At 44.4% G+C, this 21,658-nt stretch overlaps 1 protein-coding gene across 7 annotated transcripts in view; it reads right to left on the minus strand.

The window, feature by feature from the left end:
* asap2a (ArfGAP with SH3 domain, ankyrin repeat and PH domain 2a) overlaps positions 1–19,672 on the minus strand; it is a 43,915-nt gene extending 24,243 nt beyond the window's left edge. For all 7 annotated transcript variants that reach the window (XM_028977706.1, XM_028977672.1, XM_028977690.1 and 4 more), the window contains exons 1-2: positions 19,113–19,672; positions 4,184–4,256 (exon numbers count right to left, since the gene is read on the minus strand). In XM_028977706.1, coding sequence (XP_028833539.1) covers positions 4,184–4,256; positions 19,113–19,238 — 199 coding nt within the window. In that variant the 5' untranslated portion in view covers positions 19,239–19,672. The remainder of the gene's footprint in view (positions 1–4,183; positions 4,257–19,112) is intronic.
* Positions 19,673–21,658: the final 1,986 nt, after the last annotated feature.

A 21,658-nucleotide genomic window follows, 5' to 3' on the forward strand; every position in this document is an offset into this window, starting at 1 on the left:
CCACAACGCTTCAAATGAAGGTGTAGAAATCAATGGGCTACATATCTGGATAGTCCAGATCCTCAATTTGTCCTGAATGTGCAAGGTCAGACATGGTAATGTCATTGTGGGTCCTTATCCTGCAAATCAGACCTGTGACTAATCTGGTGCACTGGGCTCCTCATGGCTTCACAATATTAGACAAACAGAAGCCAGAGAAGAGAGCTATAAAAATACCACAGGGGGGTTTCTTTTAAGCACATATCATGTTTGGTCATCAAACGTCCCTTTTGCTGCTGCAGCACACCTCCCGGGATCTGCTTGTTATAAAGTGTCACATGGGCCCTGAGCCTTACTGGCTCATCCGTGACACAAAAGCACTGTGCACAAAACCTCCGGCCCGTCCCTCTGTTGACATTAACTGCGCTGGGATACAGTGTGTTCTTCCCATGACCTGAGAACCTCTTCCTCTCCACTATCACTGCGTACAGGCTGAGACCTAGGCCTGTACACACAAAAAAAAAAAAAAAAAAAAAAAAAAAAAAAAGTCCCTCATCGCAGCTGGGAGTTTACAACATGACACTGCAGCAGGAGCATGAGATACACACACTCTCCATATCCGAACAGCCCGGCCTGCTGCGCCTTATCTATTGCTGCAGAGGGCCAGCTGGTTGTTTGGGTCTTGTTTGTCCGTCTGGACAGTCAGTGTTTAATTCAGCGGTAGTGGTCAGATAGAGGCCTCTGCTTCCTCAGCTTCCTATAGATAAAGCCCTTGCACTGAGTGGACTGTTATGCCAGAGACCTGGGAACGAGGTTGTTCATTGGGGAAGGGGTAGTCGGAATGTTCAGTACAATAATGCCAGAAGTGGTAATATGGAAACATGTTTTTAAGGTAATAAGTTCTAATCAGTGCCGATCCTACCTTATCATTAAAATATTAAATAGTTGGCGCCCCACTGGATCTTGGTATAAATTAAAAGGTTTGTAGCTATGAAATAATAAAAACAATATATACATCGGTAGATTCTCACTGAGGGCATCAAAACTATGAATGAACACAGTTAACAAAAAGTGGAGACCTGGCCTCCACAGTCACCAGACATGAACCCAATCGAGATGGTTTGGAGTGAGCTGGACCGCAGAGTGAAGGCAAAGGGGCCAACAAGTGCTAAACACCTCTGGGAACTCCTTCAAGACTGTTGGAAAACCATTTCATGTGACGACCTCTTGAAGAAAAGAGTGTACAAAGTAGTAATCAGAGTAAAGGGGCGGCTATTTTGAAGAAACTAGAATATAAAACATGTTTTCAGTTTTTTGTTAAGTACATAACATAACACAATGGTAGTAAGTGGGATCTGAACCTGGGTCTTCTGGTTTATAGACAAGTGTGTTACCCACTACTACTCCACATTAATTGTCTAATATAGCTATTTATACAATCAAATTTAGAAATCGGAATGAAAAAAGCATACATTTCTTAACATTCCAATACATGTTTATTGTTCTTACACTTAAAATTACAAAAGAATATTCCAGTGAGAGTGATGTGCAAATTTATGTTAGAAGTAGCATACAATAAAAATAAAAAGGTCACTCAGAATACTTTCTTAGAGCAGTTGAAAGAACTATACATATTTTGTATGGATGCATGCATATTTTGCATCAATGTATTTTTTGATGACGTTGACACGCGGGGACTTCTGTCAATGTCAAAAAAAAAAAAGACTTCACAACACATTCCCAATCCATCAAAACGAATCCCACTCCTGAGGGAGGCGCACTGAAAAGGCCGTCCTGGGAGCTGAAGGCCGTCGTGACTGTCAGGAGATCCTCTCGCAGCTCGGGTGGGCGCTCCACTTCTGTCAGCACTTCCTGCACACTCTGAAGTACCCTACCCTGCAGCACGCAGTCTCTGGCCTGCATGCATATCTAATATCGCTCTGATGGACAGAAAAGCTGGAGCAGCGAGTTGAAACACTGATCTCTTTGACTTTGTGGTGGAAAATCTGACTGTGTGGAGAGGCGAAACGAAGGAACCTGCCAGAAAGAACAAACATGCCCGGCATGCAGGTGAGTAGGACAGGGAATTGGTTGAAGTCTAGAGCGGCGGTTCCCGCGGTAGCCTTGCGCTTTTCCGCATCTTGTTTGAGTTGAACATTAAACCAGGCAGAGGGAGGGCAGCTGGGAGAGCTGTCTGAGGCCTGCTGCATTATGCAGAAGCTTCAGTCTTGGCAACCCCGGTTCCCACGTCAGGAACGCCAGGCTTGGGAGCCAGGCTGCAGATGGGATAACTAACCTGTGTATCCCCACCAAGGAGCAACATAATGTTAAAAGGGTTTAAGCCAACCTAATACCACCCTATTATATGCCATAAACCCAAGTGACCATGCTATCAGGCTACCATTGGTGAACGCAATCTGTTCTGGTTCACTAGGGCAGTCACCATAGGACAGTCTGCGGCGACTGTGCAGAACTGAAGCGGCGTCAGCCACAGCGAGAGGTGATTTATCCCGTCCGTCAACGCGCCAAGATCTACCCCCCATCTGTCTGGCCTCCGACAGCACACAAATCCTGCCACCCTGTTACACGCTGATAATTAAGCCTTCGCAAGCAAGGGGGAAATTAATCAAGATCTCGAGAAGGTCAGGACCCGGATTCAAGAGGTCCTGGGTGTTTAAGAATAAACTTAAACAAAGGTAGATTTTTTTTTTCTACTTTTAGAAAAACGGAAAAGTAAAAAAAAATAAAAATAATAATATATATATATATATATATATATATATATATATATATATATATATATATATATATATATATATATATATATATATATATATGGTTAATAGTGCATATTAACCATATATATTCTAATATATGGTTATATATTATAATAATTCTAATCATTATTAACATAATTTCTCCCCATTTGTTAGAAATAGCATCTATACATTTTACCACGCCACACCCCAGTCTACATCTTTAGAGTATGAAGACAACACGTTACACTTTAGACCAAAGCTGCTTTGTTAAGACACCCACTTAATCATTGGTACACGTTTCAGAGATTGAGGAACTACCCAGAACGCTGGTCGGCGTCCAGCAGGGCTCTCACTGGAAGTACTTACAAGCTTAATTTGGTTTTAAAGGATTTGGGCTCTTTGTTTTGGGGAGGCGCGTTGGGGACGGTAGAGCGCAGGAGATCTGGCCTGTGTCCGTTATGGAAATGACCGAACAGGTGAGCCTCCCACAGATGCATGAAAAAGCTTTTCAGCAGGGCCACCAAAATTTGCTTATGCAAATAAACACGGAGCTGCAGCTGTGTGTGTGTGTGTGTGTGTGTGTGTGTGAGCGAGGGTGGGAGTAAACACATACAATAACTCCTATTTCTGGAAAAGAAGGGAGGAAAGGAGGGGGCGGGGAGACCTCAATAAGTGTAACAAAAAAAAAAAAAAAACCCTCACTTTCTAGAGGAGAAACACACACAAAGAGTGTTGTCCCAGCTGTCCCCTGGGCTCCGGGACAGCTGTCGCCCAGAACAGAGGTAGCTGTGTCTCTGAGCTCCCCTAGTCACGAAAAAATCGCCGTCAGCGTGCAACGCAGCAGCTCTGACACGGTCCAGGCACAGGACGGTTCCAGCAGGTTCTAACCCGGCATTACGTGCAAAGCTTCGCCTTCATCACTCTCTCACAAGAACATAAATCAACAAGTATGCAGAATGAATTCGAGATTACAAAGGACAGTAATAAAGATAGAATATAAAAATGGAGTTTTTACGTTCAAAAGTATATATATTATATAAATGCAATTGTATAGAATAACATGTTTTTTTGTGTGTGAATTACTTTAATGCAATTATGGATCGTATCACCCGTTTCAGTCCAAATGAATTCTCAGGCCCCAGCTTCTACACTCTCACTTGAGAGCGCTCATGTCCTTCTCGTCACATCCCATGGATCACTGGCTGAACAGATGGAGGACGACGGCAGCCTCATAAATCTACAGAAGAGACAACGTGACCCCACCCTGCACCCAAACGCTTCTTCTGTCCCCCACTGCCGACCGGTTTTCCTGCGTTCATCGTAATAACCTTTTCATTTCAGCCTGCTGCTAGGTTTCAGTGTCCCCCCGCCCCTCTGTCCTGAACCCCCACTCCAGCTTCACCAGCAAATACGAACGAACTGGAGGATTAAATTCACTCGCTCACCCAGTCCAGAGGTATAGATTGCCTTTACAGACTTCTTCATCTTGTACAGCACACTACGGTCCACATCCAAGGCCTGCAATGAAGAAGAAGAAGAAATTATGAAAAATAAAAAAATCGAGTTTCTGACATCTAACACCATGTTGCTCTAGGAGGGCAATCCCCGTAATTAGTGAGTGTAAATTGCTCTGGATAACAGCGCCAGTGAAATGAAAGACTTTGAAGGACAAACACAGCAAAAGTGCGAATCTCCACCCTGAGCTGCAGCATCAGTGCCAGGTGTGTTTGTGGGTACTAGAAGACTGGCACCAGGGCAGCCATCCTCCCAGGCATCTACAGGGGGATACATTATTCAGCAAATTGGCTAAAAATAGCAGCACAACATCCCTTCGCAGCTGAGGTGGAGGCAGACGGAGTCCGTATCAGTGTGTGTGTGTGTGTGTGTGTTAAGTGAGAGATCCCAGAGTGCACTGCAGCACAGTCAGACGCCCACTCACTACCGCCTCACAGCGAGATGCCTCTCCACTCCCGCATAGCTATATTTAACACATGCTGAATGAATCCGAAAGGCTGAGAAATGAAATTACTGTACGCTTAAAATTGCTACGTTGACAAAAAAACTGACAGACATTCTACCAATGTGGGAAAATAAAAACATTTTTATAAGCCAATTTAGCATTTTAGACTATTTAGGCTGAAAATATAAAAGTGAAAACTTAAAAACCTAAACTGACGCTCCTGATGCAGGTTAAAATGCTACAATTCTAAATGCTAAAACCAAAACCAGCCTTTACTGACTAGACATGTCTGTCTGTCTCTCTCTCATATATATATGTGTGTGTGTGTGTGTGTGTGTGTGTGTGTGTACAGGGAGTGCAGAATTATTAGGCAAATGAGTATTTTGTCCACATCATCCTCTTCATGCATGTTGTCTTACACCAAGCTGTATAGGCTCGAAAGCCTACTACCAATTAAGCATATTAGGTGATGTGCATCTCTGTAATGAGAAGGGGTGTGGTCTAATGACATCAGCACCCTATATCAGGTGTGCATAATTATTAGGCAACTTCCTTTCCTTTGGCAAAATGGGTCAAAAGAAGGACTTGACAGGCTCAGAAAAGTCAAAAATAGTGAGATATCTTGCAGAGGGATGCAGCACTCTTAAAATTGCAAAGCTTCTGAAGCGTGATCATCGAACAATCAAGCGTTTCATTCAAAATAGTCAACAGGGTCGCAAGAAGCGTGTGGAAAAACCAAGGTGCAAAATAACTGCCCATGAACTGAGAAAAGTCAAGCGTGCAGCTGCCAAGATGCCACTTGCCACCAGTTTGGCCATATTTCAGAGCTTCAACATCACTGGAGTTCCCAAAAGCACAAGGTGTGCAATACTCAGAGACATGGCCAAGGTAAGAAAGGCTGAAAGACGACCACCACTGAACAAGACACACAAGCTGAAATGTCAAGACTGGGCCAAGAAATATCTCAAGACTGATTTTTCTAAGGTTTTATGGACTGATGAAATGAGAGTGAGTCTTGATGGGCCAGATGGATGGGCCTGTGGCTGGATTGGTAAAGGGCAGAGAGCTCCAGTCCGACTCAGACGCCAGCAAGGTGGAGGTGGAGTACTGGTTTGGGCTGGTATCATCAAAGATGAGCTTGTGGGGCCTTTTCGGGTTGAGGATGGAGTCAAGCTCAACTCCCAGTCCTACTGCCAGTTTCTGGAAGACACCTTCTTTAAAGCAGTGGTACAGGAAGAAGTCTGCATCCTTCAAGAAAAACATGATTTTCATGCAGGACAATGCTCCATCACATGCGTCCAAGTACTCCACAGCGTGGCTGGCAAGAAAGGGTATAAAAGAAAAAAAACTAATGACATGGCCTCCTTGTTCACCTGATCTGAACCCCATTGAGAACCTATGGTCCATCATCAAATGTGAGATTTACAAGGAGGGAAAACAGTACACCTCTCTGAACAGTGTCTGGGAGGCTGTGGTTGCTGCTGCACGCAATGTTGATGGAGAACAGATCAAAACACTGACAGAATCCATGGATGGCAGGCTTTTGAGTGTCCTTGCAAAGAAAGGTGGCTATATTGGTCGCTGATTTGTTTTTGTTTTGTTTTTGAATGTCAGAAATGTATATTTGTGAATGTGGAGATGTTATATTGGTTTCACTGGTAAAAATAAATAATTGAAATGGGTATATATTTGTTAAGTTGCCTAATAATTATGCACAGTAATAGTCACCTGCACACACAGATATCCCCCTAAAATAGCTGAAACTAAAAACTACTTCCAAAAACATTCAGCTTTGATATTAATGAGTTTTTTGGGTTCATTGAGAACATGGTTGTTGTTCAATAATAAAATTATTCCTCAAAAATACAACTTGCCTAATAATTCTGCACTCCCTGTAAATAAAATATGACAATAAAGTTTACTTTGACTATCTTTAGACATACTTGTGTTCTGGTACTTATGTTCTAGATTTTTCCCAGGTATGTCTAATTGACTTCAGTGTAATTCTGTGTACGTATAAGACCCCAACTTTAACACACACAGCTGCCCAGGCTCCATTCATGGCTGCCCACTGGTCACATGGTGACAGGTTCGAGGCACAGGACACATTTCGTTATGTGCACAGTGCATCACAATGACAGAAACAATCACTTTCTCATTCATATTGTCTATAACACACACATAGTATGTTGTATACCACACATATACTGCAGACATTTCAGTCTTGCATTTCTTAACGTGTACATTATTAAGCCAGATGACCCTCACCTCTGATTAGCTCAAACAATTCCAGAATTTACACAGCAATGGTGAACTGTAGTCATTACAGTAAAGTTCGGAGACTGGCCTAAACTTTACATTTTACAGCGGTGAAGGCATCAGCAAGCTTTGACAGCCATCCTAAATGCTTCTTTGTGTTAAAAAATTTCACTTTCACCACACTGCATCAAACCCCCAGTGTCAGCAGAAAGCCTAGAGTCTCCCATTAATGCTCTATTATTGCTCGGGAAAACCAAAACATGTCATAAGCGCCGAGGACTTTCAGAAAGAAGAAGTCAAATATTATTCCGCAGTGTGGAAAAAAAAACTTTTCAGCTGCCCTGACAAAGCAGTATTCATCTCATTCTCTCAGCAACACCCTCAAGCAGAACTAAAGTTCAAATAAACGCTAGGGCTGTGCCCTACCTACCAGTGAATTATCAAACCACGGCGCTTTGTTAATAAATCCGGAGTCAGTCATTAATAAATCCCGCCAGCTGACATTGGTTTCAAAATGATAGAGCTGTTGTGTGGATTTATTCTTATAGCCAGAGTCCTAAGGCTCTGTGGGTTATGAAGTTTCTGACGAAAACAGCTTAAAGACACTGAACCACATCTAAATAAAGGAACCAATGTATTTCTCTTCGTTTGCAAATTGGCCTGCACTGTGACTCTCTCCATAATGCTGGTGAAAGGTAACCTGTGCACTGATGCAGCACCACAGAGGGTGGGTCTTTAGTGAGGGGGCGTGGTTTCAGCGAGCGTGTTAGTATATACATAAGGAGCAGATGAGACAAGTATAATATGTGGCAAAATCATGCAATATGGTCTGAGCCTATATCTCTAAATACCAGTCTATTATTTATTTCAGGACAATCACCCCAACTCAACACTCACTGCTAAAAGAATGTGTCGTTGGACCACCTAGCTCATCCTCAATGCATCATGGGTAACTTCACACCTGCACTCAGAACTGTATATATTTGTGGTTGCATCAGCCAAAATGGAAGTCAGCGCAAATTCTAAACAGGTAGGTACAAGGTAGGTCTATACCTGAATGCTTCTAAAAAGTGTTCAACTTAAAGTGAACATGAAGAGACGTGGTTACATAGTAATGTTACTTTTAAATATGCCATAACACTTTTTACCCGTTACCACAGTCAGTATAGTCTAGTCTAATAATGGCTACCTCGACTCACCTTAGATCACTAAACATGCCTAAACTTAGATATATTTGAAGATAATGATGAGCTTTGAGGACTTAGTGCAGTCGATTTGGATCAAATTAAGTAATCTCCATTGAATCCATTGACAACTTTGATGAACTTAAAAATCACACACACACACACACACACACACAATTTACAGTGTGATCCCTCCAATGTCCGGACGCATGTGAAGTAGAAATATTCACTCCATGCAATATATTGTTCTGTATTGGTTGTGTGTGTAGCGTGATGTTTTAGCAGGCTGGATGTCTGTGCCTACTCTTGCTTTTGTTGGATTGGTCCGTTTGTTGAGAGCCTTTGTCATGACAGCCAACCAGCAAACAATGCAGACAACGGGAAGACAGCATGACCTCATTTTGCACCAACCTGGCACAGACACATCAGCTCTCTGTGTGGGGTCCAGGTTTAGAGCTGCGATTCCTCTTCTGCTGACTTGACCGTGTGGTACATTTGGTAGTTTCCTAAAGACAGAATTAGCTTCAGACGGCATTTTGGCCGAAAGTGCATCCAAACGTCTTTAAGTATCCACGAGCGAACCAACGTTCTCAAGGGGAAGAGGAGGGGGGGGGGTCACCTACATGGGTGGAACAGTAAGCCACAGTTCCCCCAGTAAGCCACTCTGCATTACGGCAGAATTGGTGTGGACAAGATCAGAAAACAGCCCAATGGGAGGATGATTTTTTTTTTTTCCCCATTTGTCTTTGTTCCCCCTCTCCCTTTCGTCGTGAACTCCAGTCATTCAGGGGGTCACAGCACACAGGTCACCCGCCTGAATCAGATCTTTCTTCGACTCAGTTTTTTGAAGAAACAGATGAAACGTTAGACGGCGGGGGACTTTCCACGGACGGACTGACGGCCTGCAGATACACAGTCCAACTGCGGCTATAAAAACCGGGCAGCGACAACATTGTTCCAAGCGAAGCTTAAGAAGACGCAGCGCACGCGTAATCCTGCGGTACAACTCGGCGCTGATTGAGGAACAAATGAAAACGGAGACGCGTGACATCAGGCACCATCTGCCCCCCCCGCTGGGGTGGCCGCGTGTCACCGTTCCCTCCCTGTGATGCCGGGAGGAGGCCGGGTTTAGCTGGAACCCGGTGAGGGGGCCGACGGCTCACAAAACGTACCAGAGCAGCTACAGGCATCTGTTCGCCGCGTTTATTACAGGCTGCTATTTGGTTCTGTTTAAAAGCGCCACCTTCGTTGCTTCCGACAGTTCTGGCAGGAAATGGGTTGTCTTTCCGCTCACCGATACTTCCTGGATACACGCCAGAATGACACGCCGCCGCCGCGTCTGCCGGAATTTTTAATTGCTTACTTAATTGCTCCCAGCTTGAATCTGACACCGGATTTCCTATTTTGTGCCACAGCACAGTGCGCAAATTGTTAATGATTACACGATTATCTTTATTAAATTCAACCGAACAGGAACACCGCTATCATAAGTTGACGCCTATTATCTTGGTGTCTTGGCCATAGTGAATATTAAAGCATATTCAGAATTGTAGAAAATCTTTTTCTACAGATTGGTTAGCTTAACAACAGGAATGGGCAATCTTCAGGATGCCACTGTGTCCGTATCTTTGCCAAATTCTTGATTCTTGAGCTTTATAGGTGCTGGTTTGATTTTATTTTGTGTCAAACACACCTTAAAATCTAAAAAGGATACATATGATTCTTTATATTTACCGTCTGCCCCCCCCGGCATAGCAAAGTCGTGGCACTTGCCCTAAATAATCTGCGGCCTTTCATAAAAAATAAAAAAAAAAGCTGCGATGAAGAAGCTCATTCACATTTCACGGGCCTGTCCACGCTCCTGCCCCTTGTGATTCAGAGCATGTCTGAATGCTCCTTTCATTCTCTGCTTAAGAAGCAGGACTGAGAAGAAGTCATTTCGATTGGTTTAACGAGAGGGAAAATTGTGTTTCCCCGTGCATTTTTATAGATGTGCCCTTTTGGGAGAGGGGCCATGGAAAAAGACTACAAAGAACAAAATGAGTAATTTTTTTGTAGATCATTTATGAACGGTAAATAAAAGTGAAATAAATAAATAAATAAATAAATAGTGCGTTCGTGATACGAACATGAAGGAGAGGAGGCAACCAAATGCATGGCCTAATTAAGCAGAAAGCCTTTATCTTCCATAGAATAAAAGGATTCCTGAACAACTGCATGTGGCAGGATCAGCAGTGACCCTGCCTCATTGTTCTTGTTCTGCAACTATTTGATGACGGCATGTCTACCGCCCCGGTCCCGCCTCCCTGGCCCTCAGTTCGCTAGAAAGCGGCAAGCGGTTCTGCCGCCCTGCAATTTATTTCCATTTTCATTTTACAGGAGGGGAGCATCAAGAGTCGAAAAACTAAAAAAAAAAAAAAAAAATTAAGCCTGGTGGGTGGCTCGCCCACGAAACTCACCCCCCGACTCCAGTCTGGTGTCGCTTTATTACGCTGTGTGCATGATCAGAGGGCGAGGGAGAGGGAGGCGGAGAAGCCACAGTTTGAACTTGTGCCAGGGAGGCGGTCTGGGACGCAATTATCCAATTCATTTGGGGCAGAGATGATTACAATCCAAGTTTCATTGAGACACCAGATGTGCTGGTTACAAAATTTTACATATATTTTTTTAATAATACTCCCCCCAACAGAACAGCGGCCTTGTGACGGACGTAAATCTTGTGCGCCGGTGAAGGCAAGGTAAGTAGCATAGTGCTTCGCACGTGAGAGCGGTCGCGCCAGCGACATTCTCCATTCTCGCTCTCCCTGTCACCAGTGCTGCAGCTTGCTGTGGGGGGAAATAACCTCACCCAGCACCATCAAACACTGGAAGAAGAGTGTTATTTGACCACCTAAGGTCCTCATATCTGCACCTGTGCAAGTAAAACTGTGTTAATGCCAAGCAGTGTGGAGATCTCTTACCTCTATAACCACTGCATTAAATTGTCAAGCATCTTATACGAAGATGTTGGGAAAGTAAATTATGAGGTGGGGCATCCATAGATGACATTTTATTCCTTCAGCTCAGACAGAGATCCTGGGTGGTAGGTGTCAAACTAGCATCCAAAATGCTTGGAGATTTGGTTTATGAACTCTTATATTAGACAGATAGACAATTTGAAGCAAAGTGAGATCCAAATGAGACCAAGCAAACCAATGCAGATGATTACATTTTTACTGAGTAACAATCTGGTCACCCATTTGAGAAATTGTGAGATTGTCACCTGTTTGTTTTGTTACTTTTTTAAAAGGGCAGCTGCCTGTTGTCAAGTGTCGCCAGCTATTACAGGGCGGCCTAAAAAGATTATTCAGTATGGCCGGGAAAACTGGATTAGCTTTTACCAAATAACAGGTTATTTAGCCAAATGGAATTAGCAAAGGTGCAAAACGGGCCTGGGGCCGTGTCCTGAATTCCCTAACTGGCACTTGACCCCAGCTGGAGACTGGTGTGCCTCTCATACCTACCTGACATGGCAGCAATTACAATAGATAGGAGCATTAAAAATGGGAACAAAATCTCTTCTCTCTTAAACCTGAAATCCATTTAGCCAACATAGTTATGGACGTCACAAAATGTGACGTTCTAAGCGGTTTTGGCTTTGGAGTGAGTGTGTGTGTGTGTGTGTGTGTGTGTGTGTGTGTGAGAACTGAGGGCAGGGCAGTTTTATTACAGAGGAGGTGACAGCAGAAACTCCATTAACCTGATTGCTACAGACCATGTCCTCACTAATGCCCCCTGACTGCATCTTGTCTCCTCCATCAGAGGAACCGGTTTCCCAGCAGGGGTGCAGGGGAGGGGTCGGGCCGAGCTCCGCCCCTTATCTAATACACAGATTAACAGAAGAATCTCTCAAATCTCTCGGAGCAGCTGAACTAGAAGAAACAGAACCGATCCCACAGGATCCCGGCCCAATCTGCGCACTCCAGGCGTCCCCCGGGTTACTGTGGAGACACGTGGCACGCCACCTCTCTCCCCTCAGGGTAAAGCGAGAGCAGAAGCGGTAAAGCTGCAACTCATTTAAAAACAGATGAGAGGGCATTCCTCACTACCTTCAGAATGGGCAGCAATGAGCGAGAGGCTTCACAAAAGGACGGATTATACTGAACCGCATGGGAGGTAAATTAAGCAGACATGGCTCAATTTGGAACAAATCAAGAGGCGCATACAACAGAAACCAGAATGGCATTCATATACTGTAAAAATATAAACAAAACAAAAAAAGTTTCTTTTATAGAGTCCCACTTTTTTTCCATTTTTTTTTAAATTTGTGGTTGTTTGAGCAGGAAGAATCAGAACATCTGATCTTCAGTACGGTCATGAGGCGACCACAGATTCAGGCCTTGCGCTCGGCACAAGGCTGCACTGAACAAATTACATTAAAACATTAGAACGCACTCCTTCACACAACCAGACCACAAAACCAAGCGTGTGTTTTCCCGAGCCTGGGCAGTTGTGTTCGATACGGACTCATGTCGGTTCGATTCATCAACCTGCGATTAACAGCAAATAGAAGGGGTGTTCTTTTCTTCATACGACCAAAATGTGAAGAAGACCTGGGTTCAAATCCCACTTACTACCATTGTGTCCCTGAGCAAGACACTTAACCCTAAAGAATTTGCTCCAGGAGAACTCTCCCTGTAACTACTGATTGTAAGACGCTCTGGATAAGGGCGTCTGATAAATGCCATAAATGTAAATGTAAATGACTATATTGTGACAATCAACCAAAGAAGATAGCTCGATCCCCCACCCATCCAGAAAACTCTCCTGGCACATTTTAACTCACAAGCAAGATGATACGGTGGAATTAAATTGCTATAATCAACCGCTCCTCCATCTCTGTGAGAGCCCGCTTTGATGCCTTGTTTCTATAGGTCACGCGTCACAATGTGCAGAGGTCGACTTTCAACCTTGACCACATTGTCTGAAGAGGCTCGCTGAGCAAGGCCGTGCCACGTCACGGCCTGCTTTGAAAGTGAAGTGACACACAGCACAGCACAAGGTGCACACAACAGAGGATCGGGATTCGAACCGGCAACCTTCTGATTACGGCCACCACCTTTGCAGGGTATAGTGAAAGATCGTTTTTCACACTTCATAGAAAACTATGGGTTTCATAGCGCAGCAACATGGTTGCAGAGTTCTGACTTTATATAAATTCATTATATTGGTGTTATTTTATGCAATAACTGTCAAGTTTAACATGTATACAGTGATTTAAAGAGAATTTCAAGGTATTGAAATATATATTGTGTATCGTGAAATAGCTTAACTATATATCATTATTATTTTTAGGCCATGTTTCCTAGTCCTACTTAGTAATAAATAAAGTTGGCTTTTATTTATTTTAATTGTATTTTTGAAGAAAACTGTATCTGGTGTTGCAGCGGTTCATCTTGTCAGTTGGAAATAATGCAGATGAAACATGAAGTAACATGTAATTAAACTTATTTAATTGTATTCATTTCAAAACAGTCACAATGTACTGTAAAAATAACATTTCATTCAGAAAGCTTAGACTTCTGGAATTTCTTGACTGGCAGTCACAGGAGACTGTATACACGTTGAGCTGCGGGCCCAGTGGATTTTCACAGATTTAAGCTTTGTTTACTTGAATTTGACATCAAAAGATCATTCATTTTGTGGAGCTCAATGGCATTTTAACATGTCAGTTGGTACAAAATGTGTTACCAGTAATGTCATAACACTAAATTCTACACACACCATGCAATACTGATAAAATGTGAATTGATCTTATAAAAAAAAATTTTTGTAATGTAATGTAAAATAATGTAAAAACCCACACACACACAAAGCAAAGTCTCACGGAAGACTGCCTGTTGGTCCCTTTTGCTCAATGGTCACACTCAACAAAGGCCGTGTTGTCTGCACTGGTAAAGGAGATGGAGCAGTACGTGCGCACACACACACACGCACACTTTCCTGGGTTACAGCATCCCAGAGGAAACCACAAAAACAAACCTACAAGCCTCCTGCCACCTACAAGTGCCAGCACATCACACATATCTGTGGATTTAATTGATGTAATGAAGCCACTTGAGAAAACAAAACACTTGTTTGGACGAGACTGCCAGATGCTGCGGTGTCCTGCTCCACTTCCTGTCCCCCTGCTGCACTGCTGAGATTCCTCCATTTGGGTTGACTTGAAATACTTTTGAAGTTGCCTGGCAAAAGGTCTTCTTGTCAAAAGAAAAATCTCCCTTTTATTTGCCAGCTTGGGGAACACTCGAGGGGGAAACCATAAGGCTCACACTCAAAAACCAGCCTGCCAGATATCTTATCAAAGGAGTGACCTCTAAATGAACATAAGCATTTCTGGGCCAGGTTATCACCTTGCCACTCACAGCAGTTAGCTGAAATTGGAATTTATAAAAAAAAAAAAAAAAAAAAAAAAAAAAAAAGACTTGATAACACTGCCGGTGCTAAGACATCCTGCGAGAAGGGAGTTCTCTCGATCTAAAACTAGAAGGCAACACACATGCAACCCATTTTCAGATCTTCACCAAGTCCGAGTGAAGTCTGTAAACAGTGGGGGGGGCGGATTTAAGAATGCAGCAAACGAATGGAGCTAAATCAAAACCAATTGCGTCTCCTTAAAACAGAAACACATGAGACCCAACGGCGCAGACGCATGCCAGGTTAAAGAAGCTGGGCCGAGTCTCGGTCAATTATTCATAATAGAAAAACGTGTCGTCGTCAGCCTGCTTTATGTTGCTGGACTTGATACGTCCAACGTTCAAATCCCCATAAACGCACAATACTGTATGTCTAGGCGAGGGCAGAGTAAATAAAAGTTAGCTTAAGCATAAGAGCATTCAGGCAAACGTAACCATGACGTGCTTTCGTGGCGACCAGGCAAAATGTAGAAGTTCTCCACTTTCATCTGAAAAATGTCCCAGACTGACGCTGGCGAGTGCTGGACTTGTGCAGGCAATGGTGGTTGTTTGGTGCAGGTCAGGCGCAGGACATTCTGGTTTTACTGGCTGACCTGCAAAGTGCCGGTGAGATCCAGCGCCCGGCCTCGCGGGACACGAACAAAACCGGTCCTGCTGGTTTTTCCTCCTGCAGGGTTGGTGGGCCCAATAAGAGGTGCCTCATTTGTTTATTGCTTTTCACAAATCAATCCATGCAAGCATCGCAATCCTCAATTTTCTACAGAAGAGTTGACTTATCTACAGATTAAGCAAACACATCAACAGTGAGATGCAAGGAAAGGAGTTAATGCAAAGCACAAGCTAAGAAGCTTATGTCGGCTCTAAACCGTTTACCTGACAGACTGCAGGAGTTTTAAGCCGTTTAGATCCAGCAATCTTTACCCAACAGCCACTGGGCCTAGATGGCGGGGAGGCGTCGGAGCCCCACTTTCCCCTCGCCAACAACAAATCAATGAGGAGGTTCATTAATGAAGAGGCAACGGTTGACAGCAAACAATGGCCCAGAAAAGAAGCTGTCTCCAGCAATCTGTGACAGACCCCCCCCACTTGACCGTGGCTTCCTGAGCTCCCACTGACACATGCTGAACAAAGGCCAGTGCACCCATGACCCCGCCCGCCCCCCCCAGATCAATGCCTCCTGCCCCGCCCAATTAATGAGATTTCCTCACACCCTCTATTCTAATGGACGGGCCTCAAACGTCGGGGGGTTGCATTCCCCATAACAGGCTCTGCGGGGGGTGGGGTATGGCCCCAAATCTTCTGGGACAGGGGCTTGACCTTGTCCACGTCCAATTTTTGTCCCATTCAACAATGAAGTTTCTGAAAGAAACCATACTACTTGGGAGGAGGAACAGTTGAACATTCTAGATTTTTTTATTTAATTTAGCTGATATGTCAGGGTTGTCTAATTGTTTTAACATTATTAAGTGCTTACTTAATGGCTTTAAGTTTCTGAATTAATTGTCCATTTTTTATTAAAGAAAATGCACATTTGTCCCCTTTTGAAATATTTGAACGGAGCTTAACCAGCAAGCTAAACTTGCAACCAAACTCAGGAATGAGCAAATGAACCAGGTGTGAAAACAGCCTAAAGCTGCCCTCCTCCCTCCCACCTGTTTGTGGGTACAGCTGCCTACCAGCTGGCCCAGGTCATTCCCATCAGCCCCGCCAATCCAGACTCACGGTGCAGGCGAGGCCAAGAGCTCTCGGCGGCTGTCACTGGCCTGCTCCGGGTGAAACAAACGAGCCTCCTTTCAGGAACATTATCGGGCTGCTGGAGTAAAGAGATACCAGGGAGCGTATCTCTGCGCCTGGCCGTTTGTAAGGTGATGTTTCCGGGTGATTTAAAGGATGTAGAGATAGCACTAGACCACAATACATTACTGCTGGGTACTGGATCAACTAGATAATATGAATGATTACAAGGTGCAGAGTATAACACATTCATAGCACATGAACACGTATCAAAAATAAAATTTATCCGTTCAATGCAGCTATGCATGATTTTGAAATAATTTCATGAAAAGCTTATAACTATACAAAAACCATGATACAATATTTGGACGTATTTGATACAGAAGCTGTAAAAAGTTTTATCCATAATTATGAAAACTTAAGGTGATACATTAACGTGCTACCATTAAATGATCAAATTTGCAGGGGCGTGCAGAATTCAGAGGCTGGTTGAATTCACATAAATACTTGCAGTCATGACTTTGCAATATCCTGGAGGGACTGAGTAATGAGATGAACACGGCCATTCTGAGCCAAATGTCCTTTATCCTCACCTGCAAATAAACCATTTGTTCCACATACCATGTGATACTTTTAACATGATTGCAATATGTAAACAGCAAGGACCAGTGTGGCCAACAGTTGTCTTGGATGCCCAACATGCCATGGCGGTTCCTAGACTATTTGCCACTAATCCCCATGCAGAATCACAGAGTTGGGTGCTAATGCATTGCTTAAATTCCAAAAGAAAAAAAAAAAAAAAAAAAAAAAAAAAGTTAATTTAGCAGCACTTGTGCAATGATTTTTGAAGCCTACGAATATTAGGGGGGATCCAGCCAGTCACCTGAGTGGGCATCAGAGAAGAATGAGCCACGTGCATATAAACCATAATAATGGTTTAATATTTTACTTGAAATACCAACGGCACACAACAGCTCCAGTTCCAGTGGGTTCCAAAGTGAGAGCGAAACAAGCTGTCTGACAAAAACACCGAGGTTCAAACTTGAAAGGCTGCTGGGTGCTGCGTAAAGCCAACGTATGTTGATTTACAAGACCCTAGTGTGTTCTGCTGCCGGGGCCCAACGTAAATCGTCGCTGACAGTCCTCCCATCACTTCACGCACAGCAGATGCAACGCTGCAGACACCTGCCACTTCAGCCAGACGGAGCAGAACAGAACGGCAGCCATTACTGGAGCCTCGTGGTAGTAGCCTAGTGGGTAACACACTCGCCTGTGAACCAGAAGACCCAGGTTCGAATCCCACTTACTACCATTGTGTCCCTGAGCAAGACACTTAACCCTAAGTTGCTCCAGGGGGACTGTCCCTGTAATACTGATTGTAAGTCGCTCTGGATAAGGGCGTCTGATAAATGCTGTAAATGTAAATGTCGCAGGGTACTATCAATCATACGAGGGAACGAGGGCGTATCGATCCTGATCTCGCTCACCCTTAACTGACCTGAGCGCAGGAAAACGACACTCGCCGCAACTTACCTGGTGTCACAAATATCGATACCATGAAAGTCGGCCTAAAGTACTGTCGTGCTTCCCGGACGCAAGTCATCAGCACATGAAATTCCAACGCGCCTCCTCACCCAAGATCTGCTGAGTCAGCTATTCAGCAGTCGCTAGTTCCAACAGGTCACAGCATCACGACGGGGAGCTGAACGAATGAGCCGGCACCAAAAACGAACTTTTGTACACGCAGCCAACTTTTAGACCGTCTTCACGGCCCCGTTTTAATGGAAACCTTGATTAAAAATGTAACAGATGCAATGGGGCTGAATCTAACGATTATGCTCTATACATAGTCCCTTCTCGGGCTCTTTTCCTCCGACACAACGAATGGAAGGTCAGGTCCTCATTGACCTTTTTGCATGGGGTAAACAAGGCCAACGGTGTAGCCTTACAGAGAGACGGATCGATCCTCCTCCCCCTCAAGAGTCCCAAGCGAAGTTCGAACAAACCTACAGGCCTACGGGCCGGCATCTGTGCCACGATCTGGAACACTCCGACACAACCGACGGGCGCAGGCAATTGGGTTGTATGTCGGCCCGCCGTGGTGACGGGACACAATCAGAAGCAAATGTTAACGTTTCTGAAAGCATTCGGAGCCACTTGGCCTCTCACAGGCCGCTGAGCCCTATCAGAATTGAGGATGACGTTGACCAGAGGTTCTGCGTTTTTTTTTTTTTATTCTATTTTTTCCCCCCACATGGGCGTGGTTTTCTAAAACGGACCCACGCCCCACCGCCGCCAATTATTGACCACTATCAGTTGGCACAATAATAACCGTTAACTAGCAGAACAGAAACTAGACAGGAGCTCGAATTCAGTCTCGCCAGATGTGTATTTGGTATAGTAGTCACAGCATTTAAATACTGTTTAGATCAGTCCAGGAGGCTTGTGTATGAATTGTGAATTCGACTGAACTAGACCTACAAAAAATTGCTATGGATTTCAATGATGTACAAGTGACACTTTCCACATTTGGATAAATAAAAAAAAAAAAAGAGAGAGAGAAGAATTAGAATAAACATAATGACCCTCAGTGAAAAGCGACCGTCGCTGTATAAGCGTGCCCACTAAATTCTTTATTCATTAAATCCACGCGGGCCACCGTGGGTGAAGGCGGACGTCTCCAACAAAGGGCGGCGTTCCCTCGCGTCCCCTCCTCCGGCACCTTCTTTCGGAGCGACCGCGCAAAACAGCCCCAAACTCCCCCGGCCGGCAGAGAACCCACCTCCTCCAGAGCGGCCACGGCGTTCCGACAATGGGGCATCCGAGTGGTGAAGTTGGAGGCGGTCGGCGATTTGTAGTCCTCGTTCGTCTCCGACACGAACTCCGACACCGTGATCTGGTCCGGCATGTTATTCCCTTCAGGTTAAAATAATACTTCTATAAAACCTCGGCGTTATTCCAGACGAAAAAAAAGTAGAGAAGCGGTGAAGGGGTGCTACTTTTTTTCCCGCTTGATGTGTGAACGGGGGGGGGAAAATAGAAGATGAAGAGAAAAGTTCACGAAAGAAAAGAGTGACGGAACGCCTGACTGGAAACCGGCGCCGCGTCCCGCATTTTCTCCTCAGCAGCGACCCGCGTACATCTGCGTTCAGCGGTGCGGCGCGGGCTTTCTGGGCTGCTCCCGACGCGCGAACTGGCCCCACGCCGGCTGCCCGCTCGTCCGTTCCGCGCTGCTTCACGACGCGCTCCCCGGTCCGGCCAGCTCGATGCCCAGTCCCGAGGACGACACGGCGATTCAATTGAAAGCGCACAAAGTGACAAAATAAAGGTGGACGAGATTCAATGGAGGCCGGGCGGCCAATGGCGGAGCGCCGTGGCTGGTGCTCGACCAATCGGAATGGGCGCGGGGCGTGGTCTCGTCGCAGAATACGGTGGAAGGCTGATCGTCGTCTTAAGGTGGCGCGGTGCTGTTGAACTAAGACGCATCAACCATGTAACCACAGGATTTTTTTTTCCCTGACAGCATGACTTTCATCTTGATTGATTTTTGATGTTAAATAAACATGCTACTGAATACTTAAATTTTCACCGTGTAACATTTTTCAAACTGTCTTATGATCTTATTTTGTATTTCGTTTTCATGTGTCCCTAAATGTGGGCTCAGAATCCTATCTCAGATCATATCATATCTCATATGATCTCAGAATCATATGCGTTCCTGTATGTGATGCTTCCTGTCAGACCTGTCTCAGGACAGTTGTGGCACGAGTTAAAACTGTGGTGTCCACCACAGTTTTCATCACCTGTAAGCAAGTCATGCTGCCATGAGAAGATTTGATTATAGTTCACCTGCCGGCTAATAAGTTTGGCAAGGTTTGGCAAAGTCAGGTATACTAGAAATGACCTTCTCTAACACCACAAAAGGCATGTTAAAAATTCTAAACACTAAAAGTTTGACATTAGGGTGAGCGAATATAATAAAATCAAAAAGTCATCTACCGAACTGCCGGGTTGCCAATGAAGTATCTTTAAACAAGGAACTGTCCCAACACACTGCTCCCAGAGAGCCGTTCATGGCTGCCCACTGTTTACATGGACAGGACACATTTCATTGTGTGCACTGTGTGCTGTGTTTGTAGAGTTACACAACAACAAAACAGTTTTACTTGATGTCAAAGCGTTACGCTGGACAGAATTTGCAGCCTTGTATTTTTCTCCAGATTGGTGTTCAGTTGCTCATTATTGATGGCAGGCAGACAAAACAGCTTTGAAAAGTCTTCTGTGACTGCTTTTGAGGAAAGAAACAGTCTAACAGCCTCTGTGACCCATTAAAACAGTAAGTTTTGTGAGCATTTTTGTTGTTGTTTTTTTTCCTCAATAAATTCAGCCTCAGCAGGATAGCCATCATTATAAATAGTGCCACAGTGCCAGTCTGAAGCCCTGGGTAGCCTTTAAATTGTGTTCTGTGTTTCTCTCTTTTCTTTCTCTCTCCCCAGCACATTCTTTCAGTCGCCAACGCCTTCACTTCCAGTAAACTGCACTGGGCCGCTTGCAGTGTGAACCTGCATTTGATCATTCTCAGGGATAGACCATCTAGAAAAATAACAATGCAATGCAGCCCTTACCATGATCAAACAAACTCTAAATATTCAATACGGGCTCCCTGACAATAATTTCTTAAGCCTTTTTTTTAAAAAATGGCCCTTGCTTGAAACACAATGAACATCTAAGATGGAGCTGTGATGTAATAAGGCCACTTTGGTGCAAAACATCGAATATTGTTTAATGAAAGAGAGTTTTTACCAAGAACCAGCTATTTCCCAGACAAAACATCATGAATGCACATAGTGTCCACAGCAGAACTGGTGTGGGTGTGGATGATTGGTTTGAATGACATCACTACTACTTTTTGCTGGGGAAAAATACCGAGCCAAGACATTATGCAGTTATATTTTTAAACAGCTGCAAATGCGGAGTGCCAAAAATTAAAATGATCTCATTGCATCCAGTTCAGAATTTTTTCTCTTGCTACTTGTTCTTGAGACTTGAAAGTGAAGTGATTGTCATTGTGATACACAGCACAGCACACAACAAAATGTGTCCTCTGCTTTTAACCCATCACCCTTGGGGAGCAGTCGGCAGCCATTAAAGTGGACGGTACTTTGCTCAGTGGCACCTTGGCGGATCAGGATTCGAACCAGCAACCTTCTGATTACAGGGCAGCTTCCTTAACCGCTAGGCCACCACTGCCCCAACTTGTCCTTTAACTGCAGGGAGAATGAGGTGGCTTCACGTGTTGCTTTTGAAATCTGTAACAGTCGCATTGTG

The sequence above is a fragment of the Denticeps clupeoides genome, chromosome 1 (genome assembly GCF_900700375.1).
Source record: "Denticeps clupeoides chromosome 1, fDenClu1.1, whole genome shotgun sequence".
In the NCBI taxonomy this organism is placed as follows: Eukaryota; Metazoa; Chordata; class Actinopteri; order Clupeiformes; family Denticipitidae; genus Denticeps; species Denticeps clupeoides.